The 20,787-nt window shown below is 26.7% G+C and overlaps 2 protein-coding genes across 2 annotated transcripts; both read right to left on the bottom strand.

Annotated features, from left to right (window-relative positions):
- Positions 1-187: 187 nt before the first annotated feature.
- On the bottom strand, positions 188-3,114 carry LOC113366908. Its single transcript, XM_026608554.1, has 3 exons — positions 3,060-3,114; positions 1,458-1,887; positions 188-462 (listed from the first exon to the last, which is right to left on the bottom strand). The coding sequence occupies exons 1-3, from the start codon at positions 3,072-3,074 to the stop codon at positions 188-190; spliced, it is 720 nt and encodes a 239-aa protein (XP_026464339.1). The 5' UTR covers positions 3,075-3,114.
- An 11,239-nt stretch (positions 3,115-14,353) lies between these two features.
- LOC113366907 lies at positions 14,354-18,615 on the bottom strand. Its single transcript, XM_026608553.1, has 3 exons — positions 18,458-18,615; positions 16,719-16,923; positions 14,354-14,505 (listed from the first exon to the last, which is right to left on the bottom strand). Exons 1-3 carry the CDS (start codon positions 18,482-18,484, stop codon positions 14,354-14,356), a joined length of 384 nt encoding a protein of 127 aa, XP_026464338.1. The 5' UTR covers positions 18,485-18,615.
- Positions 18,616-20,787: the final 2,172 nt, after the last annotated feature.

The following is a 20,787-nucleotide window of genomic DNA, read 5'->3' as shown; positions in this document are numbered from 1 at the left end:
TCAGTACTAAAATTCAAATATAATATATTTTATTTTATATAAATCATAATTTTCACAAACTGAGCTTTGTCGACAAACCAAGAAGCAAATATGAGGTATAAAAATATTTTATTTTTACTTCATTTATAAGTTTTATCAGAGGTGAAGATAATGTTCTATAACATTATCAAATGGTATTACAAGTACATTACCATGGTATCAAAGCCTGTAAAAATTTACTCTTTAAAATCAAATCGTTAGTATGGGCAGTATTAGAAGTCAAAGAACTCTTTATAAAATCTTGAAGTTGCTTTTTAACCAAAGTACAAATTTTAAGGGGTCGTTTTGAATAATCACACAATTGATTATCAGGGGCACTTCTTGAGGCTGGAGGTTCTGCTGGGAGACACGGATTTGGTGTTGTACTCTCGGTGGAATCGATTTCTGTAGTTTCGTCGCAAACTGACAATATTAGAGCCAATACTGAAATAGAAATATATATTAATTTATTTAATTATAACCACGTAAAGGTTAATAATATTTGAGAATTTTATGTTTTCTCTACGTCATTCTGAACTGTTTTACATCAAAGTTGGAAAAAGTATGTGTGCTTGAGCCAAAATTTCACCTTTCTTCGAAATTTTCTCAAAAACGTCTATACCGATTTCACCACGTTAAATTAGCTCGACGATCGGCCCAGACGTTTCTTTATAATCGAATAAGCATCCAGAACTGATCGGCCGGACCATTCCTTTGTGATTGTTGACTTTTGTTTTGAGATTTGGTAAAACTTTTTATGATGATAAAGTTTATGTATTTCTGTACTGTTTTATAAATGTTATCTTGAAATTACGTTAAATGAGTATATTATATCTTCCAAAAGATTAGAGAAAATTATACATATTCAAAATCATTCAACATTCCGCCTGTATTTTGGTACAATCTTCTGGTCGAAAAATGCCTATTTAAGTTCATTTATTTGAATTAATCACCACTTATAATAATTACAGACTTCCAAACTTCATAATTAACCAATAATTTATCTTTTTAATTTCCATAAATATCATGTTAAATTATCTATTGCTTCCTATTTACCTTACTTATCTTTCCCCTTACTGCCCTTAATTCTACCATAACTTGTAGTTCAGTCATTATAGTAAGTTCATCTTGGAATTCGAGATAACCAGCTGTAAGTTTGTAAATACCCTAAAACAGCACCCTAAAAGTTGTCTCAAAACCTACATATGGTAGGGTGTACGTACCATATGTAGGTTTCGAGACAACTTTTAGGGTGCTATTTTAGGGTATTTACAGACTTACAGCTGGGTATCTCGAATTTCGAGATTCATACCTAATTTAAGCTTAAATGACTGGACTATTAGTATATAAGTATATGTTTTTTTATAGAATTTTTGTATTGATATTAATTGGATATCAAAGACAAATAAAGATTTGAGTATAAAAAAAACACCACTTACAATATTTCTTAGAAACATCAACTGCCCACGTAGTCTGTGCAATATTGGTCGTTGGTATATCCGTGATGATAATCTGAGGTTGTTGCTGGTTTACCGATTGTTGCTGGTTTACCGATTGTTGCTGATTTAGCAATTGTTGCTGTTGCCAGAGGAATTTTTGTTCCTGAAGCTTTTGGTATTGCCGCAACTGCTGTTGATGTAAGTACTGATTTAAAATATTTTGTGCCTGTATGTATTCGAGGTAAGCCTCAGCATTATTTTTAGGAGGGTGAGTTTGGACAGTCAGTCCCGTCTGCTGCTGCTGCGCTTGGGGACAGGAGAGGGTTGAAAGCTGCTCGGGCGTGCAGCATATTGTGATGCATACACAACTGCATACTTGGGCCTGGACGGCAGTGGAAGATATTAGCAACAGCAATGCGGATATTAATACCTGAAAAAGGATTTACATTGAATTTTATGCTAGGCCTTAAATAGGTAAGTGCATATTTATTTAAAACATTACACATTTTACTGAAACATTACATAACAAAATGAGAAAATTCATGTTATTCCGTTTCCTTATTAAAAAATATGTTGATGCGATTAATTAAGCATGTTATTAAATATACGAGTAATAATGTTGAATTAAAGATTTTTTTAATATATGAATTTTTTTAAAAACGTTATGCAAATTAAATTTAAAATTCATTTAAAATAATTCTTTTTACAGATATGTAATCTTTATTATTTTTCAGTTCAAACTATTTAATTGCATTTAATTGTTATTATGGAAAAACAGATCTATTGATTAGGGACGACCACACTTCCAAATTAGAATATTTTGAAATAACTCTTACATATATTGTCCCAATTTTTCTGGATGGTTAATGTATTTATGATTTTCCATTTCTGAACTAAAAACCTTCTCTTTATACAAAAATATTTGTTAAATGCTTCATTTTTACGTTTTCTGTATATAGGATGTTTCCTTCTCCTAAATAAACGATTTCAGGCGAGAAATATAATTTGAAATTTAAGATGATACTTGGAGACGTAATTAAAAAATAAAATTATTTTTTTAGAAGTCTCAGTAATATAAAAATACACATACACTTACGTTGATAAACACTCACATATATTGTCCCAATTTTCTGGATAGTTAATGTATTAATGATTATTTATTTCTGGACCTCATTTTTATACAAAAATATTTATTGTTTAATTTTTAATTATTTTTACGTTTTGGTGATATGGGATGTTTCCTTCTCCTAAATAAATGTTTTTGATAATACTTGGAGACAGAATTAAAATATTAAATTATTTTTAAGAAGTCTCAGTAACATAAAAATATTGATAATCAGAAAAAGATAATAATGTTTATTAGTAAAATTTATTTCAAATTTGTCTTTCAAATGAATTGCTTTGATCGATTTTACTTACTTACTAATATCAAGGGCACATTAGTATATTTTTAAACAATAAAACCATCATCAGTCATCTAAAGATTAGATTTAAATAATTACTGCTTTATTATATGGATCGTCAGAAGGCCTTCGTTAAATTAAAATTAGAAAATTATTTGAATGATAAAAATTATAATATTAATTTGTAATACCAACTTACGATTTTAGTTGACATGATGGCAATTTTCTAACCGGTGATTGACCACAGAAAATATACTACTGATCAGCTTGTAACTGAAATCGATATTTAGTAATAAATTTGTATTCCAGAGAAGTAGTTAAAATAATATTATGCATCGATTACTCTACTTTGATATCAATTAATGTTTATTAATAAATTAGAAAAACGTCGTAAAATTTAATACAAACTATCTTATAAAATTTAATTATATAACATTGACCATCATTTAGAAGATAAAGTTTTCAATTTAATAATTCTGATCACAAATTTGCAAGACACTGGTTTCACGAGAAATACTGCAAATGAACTTATTGACCCTCATATGCAGTCTTATCACTGCAGCAGCATTGGCCTTATTTATTTTACTAATTATTTGTGTTACTAATAATAGACAATGCAACAGTTTAGTAAAAGTAGAAACATTTAGATTGATTTAGTTGCTTATTAATATATATATATATATATATATATATATATATATATTTCTCATTTTCGAACTCCAATCAGGACTTAAGTTGTATAATGTTCTGTGATGAAACATCTCCTTAATGTCGCTTTTTCGAAAGCAACCCATCGGTTGGCCTATCTATATTTGATAATAAATGATTTGATCAAATTAATTCTAATAATGAAAATTATCTAATAAGAATAAATAAATATATTTTTGAATATAATACAAATCAAGTATACTTTTACAGATGTAATTGGTTCATAAGAAAACATTTTTCTTTATATTAGCAGAAATAATTATTACATTTTAAAAACATTTTTTACTACTAACAAACTCATCTAATTAACTAATAAATTACACTAAATTATTTTTAAATAATACTTATACATAAATTGTTTTTCAGATACTAATCTTCATAGATTGTTTACAATTAGTTAACAGAATGGTTCATAAATATGTGGTAAAATTCATCAATAATTGCAATTCTGTTACTGGTCTTTCTGGCTAATTGTTATAGGTATTTTAGATATTCAAATAATTATTAATCTATGCTTATATTAAATTGTAGACAACTATATTCTATTTTACAAATATGGAAAGAATGTACGTTGACCAACAAACGGAGGACCATAAAATTCAGCTGGCAGACCATAAGTTGGAGGCTCTTGTGTGACTGTGGTAGTTTCTGGTGCAGGTGTAGTTGTCGTGGTTATTTCTACTTCTGGTATCGGTTTTTGGTCAGGATAAGGTGCGACTGGTGGTAAACCGTAAACAGGTTCAGGATGTCCATAAGTTGGATGGTACTGGATAGTGTGGTATTCACTGAATCCTAATTTTGGCCAGTAGCTGGGTAAAAAAATCAAGAAATACTAAAATTTCAGTATTATAAATAGATTAATATGATGAATCTTGAATGATAAATATAAGGCAGCATCTGCGAAGCGGAAAATATGACCGAAATCATCGAATTAAGAAAACCATGCATTTATAAATTTATTATTGTTCGAACTAACTAAAATAGCAGTAATCTATCTAGAGCGTGGCCATCATAGATAAAATTTGAAAACATATATTTATATATATATATATATATATATATATATATATATACATATATATAGGAAAAATTTAAAAAATTATATATAGTAATTATTAAAATAAAATTTGTTTTTGCATAAAATTATGTGATAAATCAACCACATTTTGATATATATTAGCGATATTGTTAAATACTTTATTTTGTATTCTATTATTGACACAAACAATGTAATCATTAATATCATGATTATTTAATTTTACTTACTTGTATGAAACTGGAGCGGGCTTTGGAGGTGGATTCAAAGTGTTTTGCACCAAACTAACAACAGGGTTTTCTTGCAGCCTTTTAATAAACTGCCTTTGCAAATTTTCAGCAGTACCTGCAGCATTTGATATAGTGCTAGCAACATTAGTCAAAGTCCTTAATCCTGCAGATGTAGCTTCACCAACAACAGCGCCTAATCCACTACCTATGTTTACTGATTTTGCCGAATTTTCGTCGGCAATTGGAACTCGTTCTACTGATGGAGATGCCCAACCACTGCTGTAATAATCTGTGTATGGGAATTGGATGTTGAAGGCTGGGACAGGTTGGCCATAGATTACTGATGGCCCAGCGGTGAGGGCTGTGAGGGCGGCCAAAGGTGATGCTGCTGCTGCACCTACAGCTGCGGCTACTGGTGCACCTTTTCCTAGCTTGGAAAGGGGACCTGGGGGGAAGAAAAGTAAAGTATTACTTTGAAAATAATATAATTTAAAAGTAGAATAATCACTGCACATGTGCTAGTAAGCGACATATCACGAAGCCTACTTATAAATTAATTGGAGAATTTTATAAAGCGCACAACTTCTAAAATAGATTTTATAGCCTAACAATAAGATTAGGATTACATTTACCTATTTGTGCTATTTGATTGTTATTTACAATACAGTTTATAGTATGTCTATTTACCTTCTCTAATCACTTTGGAAACCGTATTAACTTTGCTCTTGAATAATTCCACAGGCAACTTTACTGCTGTTTTAACAAGCGCAGCTTTTGTCTTAAGAGCTTTTGTTACGGGTACTGCCACTAAAGCTGCTTTTTTTGCCAAAAGAACTTTTGTTGAGCTTGTCCTAGGAGGTAACACTGCAATTGCGACGATCGCCTGGCAAAGGAGGAATAAATTTTGTGAGTAAATATTTTAATTTACAAGAATATATGTATATGTATCATATATACATATATTATTTTACATTTATTTTATTATTTATATTTATATATTTATGAATCTGTAATCTTTTGACTACACATCAAGTTCTATTAGATCAAAAAGTTCTTAAATTATACGTTTAAATATTTTACTTCATGATCATCATCAATGGCAATAAAAGTGAGAATTTATTTATATTTTTATTCTACTATTGAACAATATTAAAATTGTTTGAAACTAATTTAAAAAACTGCATATTATTAATCAGGTGTTTTCTTAGAACAGTTACTCTAGTTTTCAAACAAACTGCTCATGATTTATCCACAAATTTTCCAGAAAAATCGTTATTTTATCTTTTATAAACCGTAATTTGTTTATTTATTTATTATTCGAATAACATTGTGATTTTTGCATACACTAAAACTGCACAAAGTATTTAAATTTCACCACAACTGCCCTATTTCAATATATTGAACATTCAACTCACCAACAGAATAATTGCCGGCTTAACCATTTTGTAAATTTAATCTACTGTATGTAATTTACTAAACAAATCAATTGTAATGATTTTAATTTTGCTTGAACAAATATATATACTGTAATTAGTATATCCCTACTTTGCCTAAACAAACGGTATTCAGTGAAAGTGTATATAGGGTTATATTTTGACAATGAAAGTGATTTCGAACGACATTTTTGTATGAAGAATTTCTGCTAAATTCTTAAATCTCTACCTTGGGGCTTTGCGAAGTATTAACGCGGATGTAGATAAAATTCAATAATAAAGTAAACTAATTGGAAATAGGTCATAGTAATTCATGATAAAAGATTATCTAAAATTATGGATTTACAAAAATTATTTATAAGTGATTTAGCTTTATTGTGAATTCTCTAATAACAGAAAGTTTAGGCGTATTAGCACAATTTTTTAACTGTTTAACCGGATGTTTTAAATATAAAACTCAAAAATAGGGCATTTTTTTGTTTTCAAAAATATTTATTTATTTGAATGATATAATTACATTTTAAACTAAAGATAATACTATTAAAGATAATTACTAATATATGAGAAAATTAGAGTATTAAGAGTTCATAGATAGCTTTGCATATATACATAACACTTAATAAACTACAAATATATAATAATATAATTTAATACATATATCTTGGTTTGTAATGAAGAATATAGTGTATGTAATTTTGTTTCCGATGTTTTTGAAAGCCAATTCCAGATTTTAATCAAGGAATTATTTAACAAATTACAAATTATCTGAAAAATTTAGAATTCCCAGATTGTAATCTAAGCAATAATAGTAATAAATCTATTTTAATTTGGGTAAATCAAAAATATTTAAAGGTGGCATCAAAATAATTTAAATGTGGTTTCAAACCACATGGATTCAGATTAAATACCTACCTTGACCAATCTTAGATTGAGCTTTATTAAATTACTTATACTTTTTGAACAAAATCTGAAGTAATTTCTTGATGAAGATCTCTGCATAGATGAAGGAGACGTTATGCTTAGATTTTTTTTATGAAATTATATTATGATTGAAAATCATGCAATTATGATTTAAAACACTTATTTTGTTTAAAACATTCATAACTATAGAGTAAGTTAAAATCAACTCTATTTATCTGAACATAATACACAAACATTTTACTAAAATATTTTATAAAATGTTTATTCCATATATTTATTCCATATGTTTATGCCATATTCCATGCAAAAAATTAAGTGGATTTCTCGAAATACATTAATATTTTCAAGAAAATTAAATAGGATCTTATAAGATACTATTATAATAAAATGTATTATTATAACATACTATCATAAGAAAATTTAATAGTATCTTATAACAGGGCTTCTTAAACTATGGGTCGCGACCTCAAATGGAGTCGCGGGGAAAAATTCTGGGGTCGCAAGTGATTTTAATGTCAGATATTTATATCGTTTAATAACATCACGTCTTGATTTTTGTGTTCTCAACAAATTCTTAAACTATATAGTTTTGGATGTATAAGTATATTATTACCAAATATACAAATTATTTAAAAATATTAATTTATTTTTTTATATCTATAGAAAACTTGCAATCGTAAATGTGGTCCCGGAGGACAAAAGTTTGAGAAGCCCTGTCTTATAAGATACAATTTAATTTTCTTTAAAATATCAATGTATTTCGAAAAATCGACTTAATTTTTTACATGAAATTTTTCTGAATAAAACAACGAATATTAGTATATTTTACTCTATTTTAATAAATTTAAAATTATATAATTCAGGGGTACAAAAGTCAACAAGTAACAAATCGTTGCTCACACATAAAATACGCCTAATTTTGAATAATCCAAGTTTTTTCAAATTTTTATATTTATCAAAATGATCTACTATTCATTCGCATTTGGGTCCATCGCCATTTGAGCAAATGGGTTCGTTATTTCGGCGGTGATGCGTTTTGCATTTGAAGCTGATTGTTCCGTGAATTCCGCTCGGACTTTCCGCAATCTGCTCCGTCGCCGTACATTCATGTTGGCTTCGAATAATTGAAGCCTCTAGTTCGTTCGATTGCTCATTCATATATTCTTCCATCAAAAACCTGTGAAATTTCATAAAAATATTAGCAATTAACAAAAAATTAATAATGTGCTCATTCATATATTCTTCTATCAAAAACCTGAGAAATTTTATAAAAATATTAGCAATTAAATACTACTCACAAAAAAATTATTAATGTGCTTTGAAATACTGGAATGTTTATAAATAACAATATTGAGGTTCGCATTTTTACCTTAGCTTAGAGCAGCGCTAGGGAATTTTTTTTAATGATTACCCCAAAATATTTTTGTCTAAGATGACATTCCCCCATGACAAAGGAGGATTACTTCCATACTACGTAGCAAATATAGTAAATATCAATTAAAAATACGTACTTTTTACATCCAAAAATTATTAACCCCATTTGGGGTATTTTCCCCCCAACCACTGTGTAGCAAAAAAATCTACTCCAAAGAAACATAAGTTTACAAAAAATTAAGGGCTTATGGTGTTTTCTTTATCTAGCAAATATTTACAAATTGCACTCATTTTGAGCAAAAAATAGTTGGTCACCTTAGTCTAACCCTTTAACCGAATAGAAAAATATAAATGAATATAAATATTATTATTATTATTATTTTTTAATTACTATATTTCTTATAACTGCTACATAATTAACATCTAGTAACAGTAATGAATAATTATATAAATTTGATAAAAAGAGCACAAAATAAAGGATATAATTTTCAATAAAATGATATCCGTAGTATGTTGATATAATATAAAATAAAAGCAAATAATAATTATGATAAAATTAATAAATAAAATAAATAAAATTTCTGAATAATGAAAACAATACTAGAAAAACAATAAAGTAGAATAAAAGCAATAAGTGAAAGATAATAATAAATATAACAAAATAAATATAAATATGTAAGATCATAATAGGAATGTTAAAGATCTACAGAGATCTAAGCCTTAGAGGCATATGTAGATCTTTGACATTCCAATTATTATCTTGCATATTTATATTTATTTATATTTTTCTATTCGGATATAGGATTAGACTAAGGTGACCAACTATTTTTGTTTAGAAAGAGTGCAATTTGTAAATATTTCATATATAAAGAAAACATCATATCATATCATCAGCACTTAATTTTTTGTAAACTTATGTTTCTTTGGAGTGGATTTTTTGCTAATAAATAATTTGTACATAATGATATTTGTCTAATAATGTTGCCACATCCGAACAACTTTAATTTTGCATATTAAAACTGACTGTGAAGACAAAAGATAACAATTTTGCAGAAAGTAGTGACTTTTTACTACTTCAATAATCATTTCATAAACTATTCTTTCAGCGATCGTATTAGTGCCTGGATAATTTAAGAAAATTTCTATTAAAATTTTAAAAATTCCATGTCGGATATGTTTTGTCAGATTTTATTTTTCCAAAGTTGTTGGTCAATAATGACGTTATCTTTTACTTCTTACATTACAAATTCATTAACTGAAAATATATTTTATTAAATAAATGGGTATTTTCAAAGTACAGGAATTAAAAAGAGACTTCTTTGAGAAAAAAAGGTGGAAAATTCAGTAAATGAGTTCAGTTGAGATGATCACCTTAATTACACACATTAATAGATTTTTATTATAAAACTTGCAATATTATAATTAGAACGTTATTAATCCTAATAATTAAAGTTATGAAATTGAACAAAACATAATTTGAAAAAAAAAATTTATATAATTGTATGAATTACTTTGGATTTAAAATTAATATGTTTATGACTATGAACTTCACTACTTCTTAATAGTATATTAAGTTGTCAAATTAACTATTCTTTTAGCAGCATTAATTTAACTTTTATGTATTTTATGTATTATACTCATATGATTAAATTTACTAGCATATTGACAAATAATGAAAACCCAAGGTCACAAACAAAATTTCCGTTCCATAAATGTCTTTGGGTAAAAGTAACAAACATCTGTTTGTATTATATTTTGCAAACTATGGGTCTCAGGAACAATACGTAAACTTGTAACCAAATTGTAAAGCTTTTTATGGCAAATTGTAATTGAAAAGAATTTTATGACTATTAAGGGAGGGTTATAAATATTTTAGTATACGAAACTAAAGAACCGAAATTCTATTGAACAATTCAATGCGACAAAATAACAAGTTTCTGTTTCAAACCTATGATTAGGAAAGCCTAAAAATAATACTGATAAAATTAATAAATTATATTAATTTACTGACCATAATGAGAGTAAAGCACTGACTCCAGCTAAAATAAGCGTCATTGTGATTTCTAATAATAATTGTGAGAAAATCCAACATGCATTTCTAACTGTTGGATTGTTGGCTACATCGATCATCCAGAATATTGGCTTGCTTAGGCACTATAACAAATTATAAGTAAATAAATTTATTTATTATTATCTTATATATAAAATGCTTTAGATTAGTTAATAAATAATAATGTCTAATATTTAATATAACAGCAGCAGCATGCTGAGTACTCCATCTAACTTTTTTTTTTAATTTCGTTCTAAGAATATATAGATCTTCTTGTTTTTGCTTAGTGTTTTAAAATTATTTGACATTATCAACCTACGGTGAAAATTAATTTGTGAAAATATTTAATAGTTTTTTTTAGAGCAATATCAAAAAACAAAACAGTATTTAGTGGGTTCTACAACAAACCAAGAAGGATTATTATAAATTCTAAAATTATAGTAAATCTAATATTCTAAATTTTTGAAGAGATTTCTAGGAAAAAAGTATTCGCCTAAGTAAATGCTTAAGCAAAGATTAAATTACAATTTTAAAGTTTTGTGAATAACTTGAGTGTTCTGGAACATGTTAATTTTGGCATTGAAAGACAAGGGTATTGAAAACCCCGAGTAATATTTTTTACATGTTTTGAAAGTTCTTAAATTCAAAAAAGGAACATAGACACCGTGAAAATTGATATATTTACAATTATGGAGAAGGATATACTTCAAACGAGAATCAATTCATAATTTTCATCATGACAATGCAAATATTCAGCGCTATTTTGACTTTGCTTCTGTAAATATTTGTTCCAAAATTCATTTTATTCTTATATTTTGTCTGATAGCGTTAAGTTCTTCAAATAATTAGTACAATTTTTCACTGGCTTATAATATAAATTATTTTTACAATTACCAAAAATAATATGTCAGCCGCCTTCCAAGCCATTTTTGAATATTTATTATCTCGGTTACACTCTGGTACACGTGTGTGAGAGCAATCGGGGCCACAAGCCGAACTTGGCATAGCACTGTTATAAATAGATTAACTAAAATTAAAAATAACATTTAAAATAAGCAAAAATCTATATAAATCTTTGTTTGAGAAGTATCATGCACTATAAATATCAATAACGAAATTAATATAGTGTACAGATGGATTTTATGTCAATTTTATTTGACATCACGTTTAGTATTGTTTATTTTTGAAATTAAATTATAGCATTTTTATTATAGCTAATTTTGAATACGTACCTGTTCTATTTTTGGATTATGCAAAATAATTTTACCCGTTTTCAATATACACCCATAATAATGATTATAAAAATATAAAATTACTGAACCTAGCAATTAAGCTAGTTTTTGTTATTAGTGTCAAAAAAAAAAAAACAAAAAACATTAATTCCGATATAATTTATTTGCAAATCAAGTAACTGATAACTTTGTCTATAAATTTAAAATTAAATTTTTATATTCAGAAAGAAATTCCGTATAATGGTATAGTGTAGTTTTAATTTTTATATTAAACATTTTTATTAAATTGAGCTAAACATATAACTAAATAAAAATGAGTAAGCATTCGCAAAACAATGATAATATTTTCCGCATTTGTCATAAAGATTAGTTTAAATAAATATAATTTAATTAAATTAGCAGCGTGCATTCTTGGCTACTTTTGGAATTATCAATATTAAAGACTAATTGAGATAATTGATTGATTCAATATTGATTCATCAGAATACAATAACTCACATAAAACGGAACAATGGAATATAATATTACATCCGTAAAAAAAATTATGAAGATATAAGAAAAATCAGAACGATATACTGATCTGACTTAAGTTTGAAGTTTATTAAAAATTTCATTAAGTCTAATTTATCCTTCTTATATTAAAATGTTTAAGCTGAAATTAGACAATTAAAATTCTTGATTTGAATAACTAGTCGAAGAGGATGTTATGTTTTTGCCAGAAAATCCCACTTGCTAATTTAATGTTTTCTCAACGGTTAAAATCATTCTTTATCGTTTGTGACCAAAATTGGAAAAAGTGTTTGTATATATGAAGAAAAACCTCATTCGGCATTTTCTCAAAAAAACATCTAGTTCAGAACTGAGTTGGCTAGATTTGCAAAAATCGGATTTCTGAAAATCGAAAGATTTTTCGTCTACGAAATAGATTCCTGAACTGAAAATTCAAAAACCGTTTGAAAGATATTATTTAAAATCATGGTGATTTGTTTTTGGCGTAGATCGAGTCGTTTGGCAGTAATTATTTTTTCATTTTTAATGCAACTTAACACAGATATAGAGTTCATATTGTAAAGTTTAGAATTTAAACCATAGGTCTTGGTCATAGACTTTGCCATGGACCCCTTATTAGGCGATATTGATCTTTTTATAAATTTGTGTTTGTACTAACGTTTAATATTAAACATTCGAAGTAAACATACTAATCCAAGTTAAGTTATTTATTAATTGACTTCATAATAATGATACAATAGATATTAACGAGGTTTGTTGTGGTCCACCATTGTGGATCTCCATAATTCTTTTTCGTCCATAATTGTCTTTGACGTGAACCCCTTGAAAGTTGTCATGGACCCTGGGGATTCATATGGACCACTTTGGGTATCACTGCTCTAAACGAACATTATAAAATATTATATTCTCACAAAAATGATTGAATTATAAGAATTCATGAAGTTAGGAATAATGGGTAGTGCTTTTAGGATATAAGCTCGTGTTTGTGCACTATAATTAATACAATTACAGATATTATATAACAGCATATATTATGAGTCTGTAAGAAATATATCAATTGAAAATTGCATTTATTAGTTTGTTAGTGGAAGCGAAAATGTTAATTTTGAATTTTTTTTATTAAATTTGTATGTAACAATCAGAATAAAGTAAGTAATTCTATGAGCTACAGTGAGAACATAATCTAAACAAATCTATAATGTAAAGTAAAGGCAAAAATATAAAATAAATAAAAATAAATAACTAACTTTAATAATAATAACAAATAAATATAAATTTTGAAATATTTGATTAAAATTTTCATCTGAATTGCTATACTCTCAACTTCGATTTAGTCGATTATTTACCCATGGGAAGTTCATACAACTTCTCTTGAAGCCAAATGCTACTTATATCTATTATTTTGTCTATATTCTTTATTAAATATATAAAAATATATTAAAAATATTTTAAATCAATTTATTTCGAGCCAATTTTTCACGCTAATTAGTAATATACCAAAGTATATATTTAAGCAAAAATTAAATTACAATTATTCAGTTTTGTGAATGGAACTGGGTGTTCTGGAACATGTTAATTTTGCCATTGAAACATGTGAAAGACGAGGGTATTGAAAAACGAGAGAAGTAATATTTTTTACATGTTTTGAAAGGTCATTTTATTCATAAAAAAGTTGATATATGTATATACAATTATAGAGAGTGATGCACTTCAAACGAGAGTCAATTTCTAAGATTCATCCTGACAAAGAATATATTGTACGTTGTTATAAATTTTAAAAAATGTATTTCATTTTTCTTTATTTATATATAAAAATCTTACACAGTATTTTCAGTACAGTAATAATCGTATAATGAGAAATAAATAATAAATTAATCAGTACTTAAGTATTTATAAGATTGGAAAGAGTATTTTTGTTAATTATAAAGTAAGAAGTTAAAAATTAAAATTATCAGTAATTATTTTTATAAATATCGAATTATTACAATTACAATTAATTTTAGTGTTTGCAGGCTTCTGCTCTCCTCTGAGCCCGGATTCTTTCGCGCCTGATCAACTGTTTCCTATAAGCAAACAAAGGTCGGAAGACCAAAGCGCTTTCGGCAGTGTCCATGCCATCGTTACCATCGGCACTTTCTACGTCACTTTCCCCTAAAAAAATTATAAAATTTAGAAAATTGATAGTAGAGAGTTGAAAAGGAATTACATAACAGTTAATCAGGAAATTATCTAGATTTTTGCGAAAATTAGTTCCTAAAGATTAGGAAGCAAAGGTTTAGGACCTAAACCATTAATTTGTCAATTTTGCTCAACTTTGTGCAGTAAACACATCAAATCTACATAACTTTGTTGAAAGTCTTGTTTTGCAACTTTTTTGCTACAACTGTTAAAGATTATTATTTAATTCATGACTATAATTTTACACAAAATATGATAAGACTTGTGGCATCGTGCATTAAGGCAAATTGCTGGAGCTTTCCGTACTAAAAATTTAGTTTTTTTGGTTAAACATTTTAAACCTTGGTACGGAACCCTTAGAAATGCAAACAAAATTTCCCTTATTATTAAAATCTCTATAAAATATCTGATAATTTGATGTGCACTTGTTTAATAATCATTTTTGACCACCAATTAGCATTTTTTTTTTACTTTTTTCAATGTATCTCCGAAAGCGCTAGACGTGCCTTCCCAAAAGCTAAATATGGAGCATATTTTTCATTTAAATTATTTAGATTTTTGCGAAAATTAGTTCCTAAACCTTTAATTGGCCAATTTTGCTCAACTTGTTTTAGTTGTGCAGTTAATTCATTAAATCTACCTATCTTTGTTGAAATTCTTGTCTTGTAACCATTTTTTAATTCCCTGATACAACTGCTAAAAAACATTATGTGACATTCATGACTATAATATTACACAAAATATAATAAAACTAGTGATGCATGGCATCGTGCCTTAACCCTACAGGCTCAATTTTTTTAAAATTTGTGACAAAAATATATTGTTTGTGACTGATGATGATCAGAAGAAGAGGTCAATTTTAAAAATTAAAAATAAACCCATATTTTACGGAAAAATCATGTTTTTGTCTCATTTCCACATACGAAACACTGAGTCTTAAAATAGTACAAGTGAATTGTTTTGGAAATAGTTTCCTATTTGAATTTTTTGACCGATATTTTAAATCATACATAAAGTTTTTTTTAGTTAAACATTATAAACCTTGGTACGGAACATACCATAAAAATGCAAACAAAATTTCTATTTATTATTAAAATCTCTATAAAATATCTGATAATTTAATGTGCATTTGTCTAATAATCATTTTTGTCCACCAAATCGCTTTTTTTTTACTTTTTTCAATGTATCTCCGAAAGCGCTAGACGTGCCTTCCCTGAAGCTAAATATGGAATATATTTTTCATTATAATTTTTACCTATTGGTTTTCAAGTTATATTCTACATTAATTTTGATTAATGAGTTTATTTTAATCATGACAAAAAATATATGTATTTATTATATTTTATAAATGATTTATATTTAATAGAGTTTCAGTTAAAAACAATAGCTTCTTATTATTACTTTATTTTTGATACATAATACTTAAAATTCGATGATTATTTTCATTTAGTCATTACTAATATTTACCTTGAAGTGATTTATTCTATTCCAAGAAATATTTCGTAATATTTTGAGACAAAAATCATTCCTAAAATTACATTCAAAATTCTAAGTACGTCGTGTCGGGTATTTTTTATGACTATTTTTTACACATCTGGTAAGAGAAAACCAAAATATTGTGTATGTGAAATATGATGCGTAAAATTTCCTTGAGAAGTCAATATCGGTAATTTTGAACTATTCATTTTGGGCATGTTTACGAGTTTGGCTATTGCCTTTTTACGGTTTAAGTGTTTTAAAATAAATACAAACATTACTCGAGCTTAGTAAAGGACATAAAAAAGGTTTCTATTCATCAATTCCAAGAAGTTCTTGAATATTGTTTATATTATAATGGACATATTTTCGAGATTATTTTATATTCTCATTTTTAATAGCGATCAGAACATTTCAAGTTCTCGAATATTGATAAAAAAATAAAGCGAAAAATAGAAATGAAAGTTCTTATTTTATGCTAATTTATCATTTTATGATAATTATTGGTATATTCGATCGACGTTGCCGTTACGATCTGCGTGCACGAGTGTCGTCTATAGACGACATCCAGTGTTTTATCACCTTGAATTAAATTATTGAGAATTATTAATTATTACCGCGGTTATTAGTGTCACAAAGCTCGTACAGTGTTAAAATAAATTTAGCAATCTGCCTAATAATTTATCAGATGGACTGAATAATAAGTTTACCAGTCAGGTCTCTCACGACTTGATCTTCTGCAATTTCTCCAGCTTCGTCGATCGTTTTTCTTTTATCATCATCATGAATTATTTGCGTAGTCGAATCCAGGTGTGAATCATCACCTGATGCTGAGACAGCATCAGATGGTGACGTCAAATGACTTTCAGGGGTTTCGGCTGGCATGCCGAATACATAGAAAGATTGCAATATCAGCTGAAATAAGAAATAATTATTTTGAGAATATTATTGGGAATGAATTGCAAATGAAAACACTTTATTTTCTCATAAAGCAATAAATTAGCTTTAGTAAAAGCTATAAACTATTAGGTGATAAGCCATACTGATCATAAAAGTTGGTCAGTGAAACTGCCTTCTGCTATGTGCTTGTGGGCCAATATCATGTTAAACTTCTTTTTTTTAATTTTTTAACTTTAACTAATATATAGCTAATGTATAACTTTAATTTTGCAATATGTTTGTTATTTGTAAATTATAAGTAAAATAATATTTCTAAATTGCTATTGAATATCAAATAAATAGCCCCTAATCTACTTAAAATAAAAATACAGCATAATAACGATTTTTTATCTTAAGAAATTGCGTAAGTGGCCATCTCATTTAGCTTCAGCTAAAAATTATTAAAATGATTTATTCCATAAATTTGGTTGACATTCTAAGCAAAAGTATATATTATATTATTAATAAATAAATTAATTTGCTAGTAATACTATATTTAAATGATAAAGTGTAACATTTCTGGGTCCTATTAGAAAGTGCAGAATAGTCTGATTTTCTTTTTTATTAGACAATAATTTTTAAATCTGTCCGAAAGTAAAACTTTGAATATAAAATTATACTTATTTACTACTTTGTTTTTTATGTTCATATGATTTGTACATTAGGATATCGTCGACTAATCACTGGAAATAGTCAGATGATACTGTATTTTTGAAGTCTTAATTTTTATATTAAAAGTTTTACTTGTTTTTCATTTCGGACAGACGTAAAAATTATTGTTGGATAAAAAGGAAAACTTGACTTTCTGCACTTTCTAATAAGAATCCGGAATGTTACACTTTATCATTTTATATATAGTATTACTAGCAAATTATTTTATTTTAAATAATTTATTTAACTTTTATGAAGCTGGATGTGAATGTCCAGTTGATGATATCTGATAAACATCCAAAAGCCGCCTTTTCTTTTATATTCACAAATCAATTTGATATGTAATTTTACTCCTGAACATATTGAAAATATGTATGTTAGTGGTAATTGCTAAAAATGTCGATTTTATATTTTCATAAGTTTCATAATAATCGAAACATTCCGAATTTAGAATTATTTCATATTGACAGTGATTTCTTCTAACTGCTGTATTATTGGATTTGCATTGAATTCTTATAAGAGTCATTATTGATATTTTTAAAGCTTTTAATGTAGAAAACCATTGACCTATATTAGACAGAGAAACATATATTTTCATGACAAAATATGTCTGTTATTACCAACTAAACATTATGGATGTTCTCCATTTTAACTTTAAAGTGATCATAGCACTAAATTATGTAAATTCTATCCGCAAAGCTGCTCTAATTTTTATTATTCAAAATAAGTATCTTAAAAATTATCAATTCTTACACAACTTCTTTTGACGTAATAAACTTAATTTGACGTTCTAAAACGACCAAAAAGATGATGTGATCACTTTCAAAAAGGTAAAAACAACTACTACACTTAAACTTACCATAGCGGCTATGACGAATGTCTTCATGATTACAATTTGCACTATTTTTAAATCACAATGAATAATTTATAAATATCAACAAAGCGGATCACTGACCAACTCGAGTAAAAAAAATTCGTGCACTTTATACAAAAAACAAGGTCTATTTGCACAATATTACAAAGTCCTTTTGTCGGCACAATGGTACAATTGACAATTGGTGACCATCAGCGTTATATTTATATATGAACGCGCTTCCATCGAATCTTACACAGATTTTTCATATTTGCGTATCCGTAAACTTAGACTTATGCAAAAATACAGACAGGGATTCATTGTTTACACAAATCATTTTTGAGAAGACTTTTATTTAGTCAAATGGTGGAGAAGAATTTCAGTTGATTTCAGTAGAACGACCTGTGCAATATCTAATAATACTGTAAAATTTTTAATTTAATTGATCACTAATTTAAAAGACTTTGTTGCTATATATTGCACAATCATGATGCTGGTGACCTGGTGTTAAAATCAATGCACGTTAAGGAATTAGTACCAGCATTCTAATTGTCTCATTTTTAACATTGTATCACCATATACTTTTGAGATACATTTTCAACCTCAAACAAAGCAATTTTTCTCTTCAAATTTACAAGAATTTTTATTTATGTTCAGAAATTTTCAATTTCTTTTTCGTCGATGTTCTATATTTGAGGATTTTAAAATATGATCTCAATTGAGAAGAATTTTTATATGTTCCAAAATTTTCAACTTTCCTATCAATCTTCTATATTTGAGGGTTTCAAAATATGATCTCTACAAAGCAAATTTTCTCTTTAAATTTACAAGAATTTTTATATATATTCCAAAATTTTCAATTTCTCTATCAATCTTCTATTTTTGAGGGTTTCGAAATATTATCTCAACAAAGCAATTTTTCTCTTCAAATTTACAAGATTTTTTATATATGTTCCAAAATTTTCAATTTCTCTATCAATCTTCTATATTTGAGGGTTTCAAAATATTATCTCAATTGAGAAGAATTTTTATATATGTTCCAAAATTTTCAATTTCTCTATCAATCTTCTATATTTGAGGGTTTCAAAATATGATCTCAATTGGTTCTACTTTTTAACTACCCGAAGGAGCAGCTTATGTTTTTAAAAAATATGAAGTTTTTGAATAAATATATAAAAAAATAGAGTTTTTGCAATTTGCTTTAAGGTTTGCTTTGTTGTAAGCCAAAATGTTGCTTACAACAAATCAGATTTAAAAATAATTTCCGAAAAGGTTACCTAAATATAATATCAATTATGTATGTATGATATTAGCAGATTTCACAAAATTAAAAAAAAATAATTTGCTATTTATTTGTAGATGCGATAAAATAAACTAAATGCTAATTAGCAATATATATGGCAATACTATTAAATGCATAAAAAATAAATGAAGTTTGAACCAAATTTAGTTTTTGTGGGTGAACAAAAGAAAGACCATGTAGCATCAAACGAGCGTTTTGCTTTCCTCTTACATTATTATATTATTATAATAATATAAGACGAAATTTAACATTAATTATAACAATAATTAATTTGACATTCCCATATTATTTATTCTTATTCAATTTCAATTTTAAATAAAAATGAAATAATATTATGTTATATGATTATAGAGATACCAATTCACCTCTGATATTGATACCGGAGACCCATAGAGTTTATCTGTTCTATTAAGCGAATTACAAAAACACATGATGTCAAATAAAAATAATTATTTACATATTAGCTTTATAGCTAAATGTTTACGTGTTTGTATAATTATTTTTATCGAATTGAATAATAATTATCACTAAATATATGTCGCTTTCTTGGTTAATTTTTTATGTTTCTAGAAATTTTATTGTGAAATGCAATCTAGGTTTGTCTCTCATTATTTTCCATTCTATTGAAATTGACGTTATATATCTTGACAAAAATTTATTTACGTTCTGTGATAATTATAGGAAAATTATTCCCATGTACGTTTTGACAAAACTCGAATCTCTAATGGAAAAAATATATAAATTCATAATTTGAAACAAACAATTCATGAAAGGAATAATGTAATTTTGTAAAATGCATTCTATTTTATAAATATTAGAATAGTAATTTTCGCTAATAAGAAAACATATTTTAATAATACTGCCAAAGTTACAACAGCGTTTTAATAGTATTTTTTCAGTACATATTTTATTATATTATTATATATTTTATAAATATATAAAATATTATATATTTTATAAATATATTGATACATATATTTATTTATATGTATTAGTAACTCTTATTCTAATTATTTTAAGAGAACATTTTTTA

Source organism: Ctenocephalides felis, unplaced genomic scaffold (genome assembly GCF_003426905.1).
Source record: "Ctenocephalides felis isolate EL2017-DRISC unplaced genomic scaffold, ASM342690v1 CF-g0.4_SCAFFOLD_01170, whole genome shotgun sequence".
Classification (NCBI taxonomy): Eukaryota; Metazoa; Arthropoda; class Insecta; order Siphonaptera; family Pulicidae; genus Ctenocephalides; species Ctenocephalides felis.
This window is presented reverse-complemented; position numbering and strand designations above follow the sequence as displayed.